This window comes from Poecilia reticulata, unplaced genomic scaffold, assembly GCF_000633615.1.
Source record: "Poecilia reticulata strain Guanapo unplaced genomic scaffold, Guppy_female_1.0+MT scaffold_271, whole genome shotgun sequence".
Taxonomy (NCBI): Eukaryota; Metazoa; Chordata; class Actinopteri; order Cyprinodontiformes; family Poeciliidae; genus Poecilia; species Poecilia reticulata.
In genome coordinates, this window is record NW_007615052.1 from 5,120 (window position 1) to 7,148 (window position 2,029).

Sequence of the window (2,029 nt, forward strand, 5' to 3'; positions counted from 1 at the left end):
AGGTATGCCTCAGATATATCCCAGGATCAGCCTGCTGAGTGTCAGATAGACACTGGCTGAGAGCAGAGTTATAATCCCATCTCCTGTTTTTCTCAGTTTGTGGTCAACCTTCACTCAACACCAGGATTGTTGGAGGACAGGCAGCTCCTCCAGGCAGCTGGCCCTGGCAGGTCAGTCTGCACACCTTTGACCACTTCTGTGGAGGATCTCTGRTCAACGACCAGTGGGTGCTGACTGCGGCTCACTGTGTCGAAGGGTAAGCAACAAGACTAGAGGAAACACCTCATCTGAGAGCCAGATATAACTGATCAGTTGGAAAAGAAGTGGTGAAGCAGGAGCTTCAGATTTTTTTAATTTTTACTCAAAATAAAATTAAGATACACAAAAATACCTCTATTCAATTATTATAAACACACTATCAGCAACAAGGCTTTCATAAAAACTGTAATTAAAATAAAGTACCCTATATGCTAAAAGTTCTGACTAGGCCTGTCCCGATAAACGATGAATCAATTAATCGGACGATAAATTAAACCTATCGACCTCATTTTAATTATCGTCTTTATCGTCCCTTCCAGCCTTTTTTCTGTTGATGACACTAAATGAAAAAAGGCTCAGCTCCGGTGCTCTCCACTGACCCTCCTTTCCTCATTTCCTTAGTCTAATGTACAGCGCACACTACACGAGTTGTCGGCCCATTTTCACACCCTGAGACACACATTAACAGACAGAAATCTTAGGTATGACGGTTCGATCGGGTTCGATGTAGTGTCCAGCCACATGGGCATAAAATAATGGCTACAAGTCCAGTTAACTAATTTTAAAATCAGGCATTAATCAATGCTTTACTAGAATCTACCTGCAATGCATGTGGCTAGAGTCAGCGTAAAGTCCTGACTGAATGAAAATCATTATAACCTAKTTATGTCACGTTAACGAAGAACAGCTGAAAACTTACCGGGTTTATCAACTGAGGTAGCAATTTGGCTCCAACTCCTCCCCTTGTCATTTCTATATTCTTTGCACAAAATGTTGAATAAACATAATTGATAGCACAAATCATCTCCGATGTCCGCTGGACTTCGGGTTGCRCCGTKTCAGCTGTTTGGGATTCCCCTCCGTAATTTCCCCTCAGAAAGCACGGAGGAGAATCCAGCTTTCTGATTGGCTACCTGTCACATTCAACAGGCTGTGTTAAGCTCCCAGACGGGGAAAACTCCTGACTTAGATCGGAGCGGCCACGACGATCTACCGTAACACACCACACACGGCCAATGATCCAAGATTGTCATAAGGGGAAAATAGGGGCAAAAAAATGGTCTAGTGTGAACTACTGCAATAGGTAGACGGATGTGCCCGTTTTCTCTATTTAAATCTAGTGATTACTGAAGGGCAATATAGTATACAGACTTCATAATCTGCACTCTTTTGGATGAATGCAGTATTCATTTCCACTTTGGCTTTATGTTGATTAGTTTTTATTCAAGTACGTTTTTTGTTAATGGAGAATGAGAATACATTTTGTTTTTGTTTTTGGTTGTTTTGTTTATTTAGTTGATCAGTTCCATGTTATGTTCTTTTGAAAATAAAGTGTATCTATCAGGAAATCGCATGTATTATTAGTCATTTACATTAAATCAGTGTCAAAAGGTCTTGAAACAATATTATCGTTTATCGCAATAATTTTTGAGACAATTAATCGTCCAGCAAAATTTGTTATTGTGACAGGCCTAGTTCTGACTTAAAAAGCAGATGTTAAAGTTAAAAGGAAATGAAAGCCTTCAAGTTTGACAAATGGTTGCTCCATTTCAGCAACAGACCAATATAATATGAACACACAAGGGAGAAAACTAATATTCTGAGAACATAAAAGTTGAGTTCAGAGACTGTTCTGTCGCTGGGAGATGTTGATTCATAAGAGATCATTATGGAGAGATCGACTGTTTTCACACTGCTGCCTGCTGTTTTTAACACAGAGGAGCTGAAGCTAACAATACCTGTGTATAGCAGATTATATAAGGTAAAATGT

General features: G+C 39.8%; 2 protein-coding genes across 2 annotated transcripts in view; both read left to right on the forward strand.

Moving 5' to 3' along the window:
- Positions 1-49, forward strand: part of LOC103460656 (prostasin-like) — a gene marked incomplete at its 5' end in the record, with an annotated part of 5,160 nt that extends 5,111 nt beyond the window's left edge. Inside the window, one exon of the mRNA XM_017303426.1 lies at positions 3-49. Within this exon, the coding sequence (XP_017158915.1) occupies positions 3-49 (47 nt within the window). The remainder of the gene's footprint in view (positions 1-2) is intronic.
- A 28-nt stretch (positions 50-77) lies between these two features.
- The window catches only part of LOC103460657 (chymotrypsin-like protease CTRL-1), a gene marked incomplete at its 5' end in the record, with an annotated part of 10,330 nt that continues 8,378 nt past the window's right edge, over positions 78-2,029 (forward strand). Inside the window, 2 exons of the mRNA XM_017303427.1 lie at positions 78-256; positions 1,189-1,193. Of these exons, the coding sequence (XP_017158916.1) occupies positions 78-256; positions 1,189-1,193 (184 nt within the window). The remainder of the gene's footprint in view (positions 257-1,188; positions 1,194-2,029) is intronic.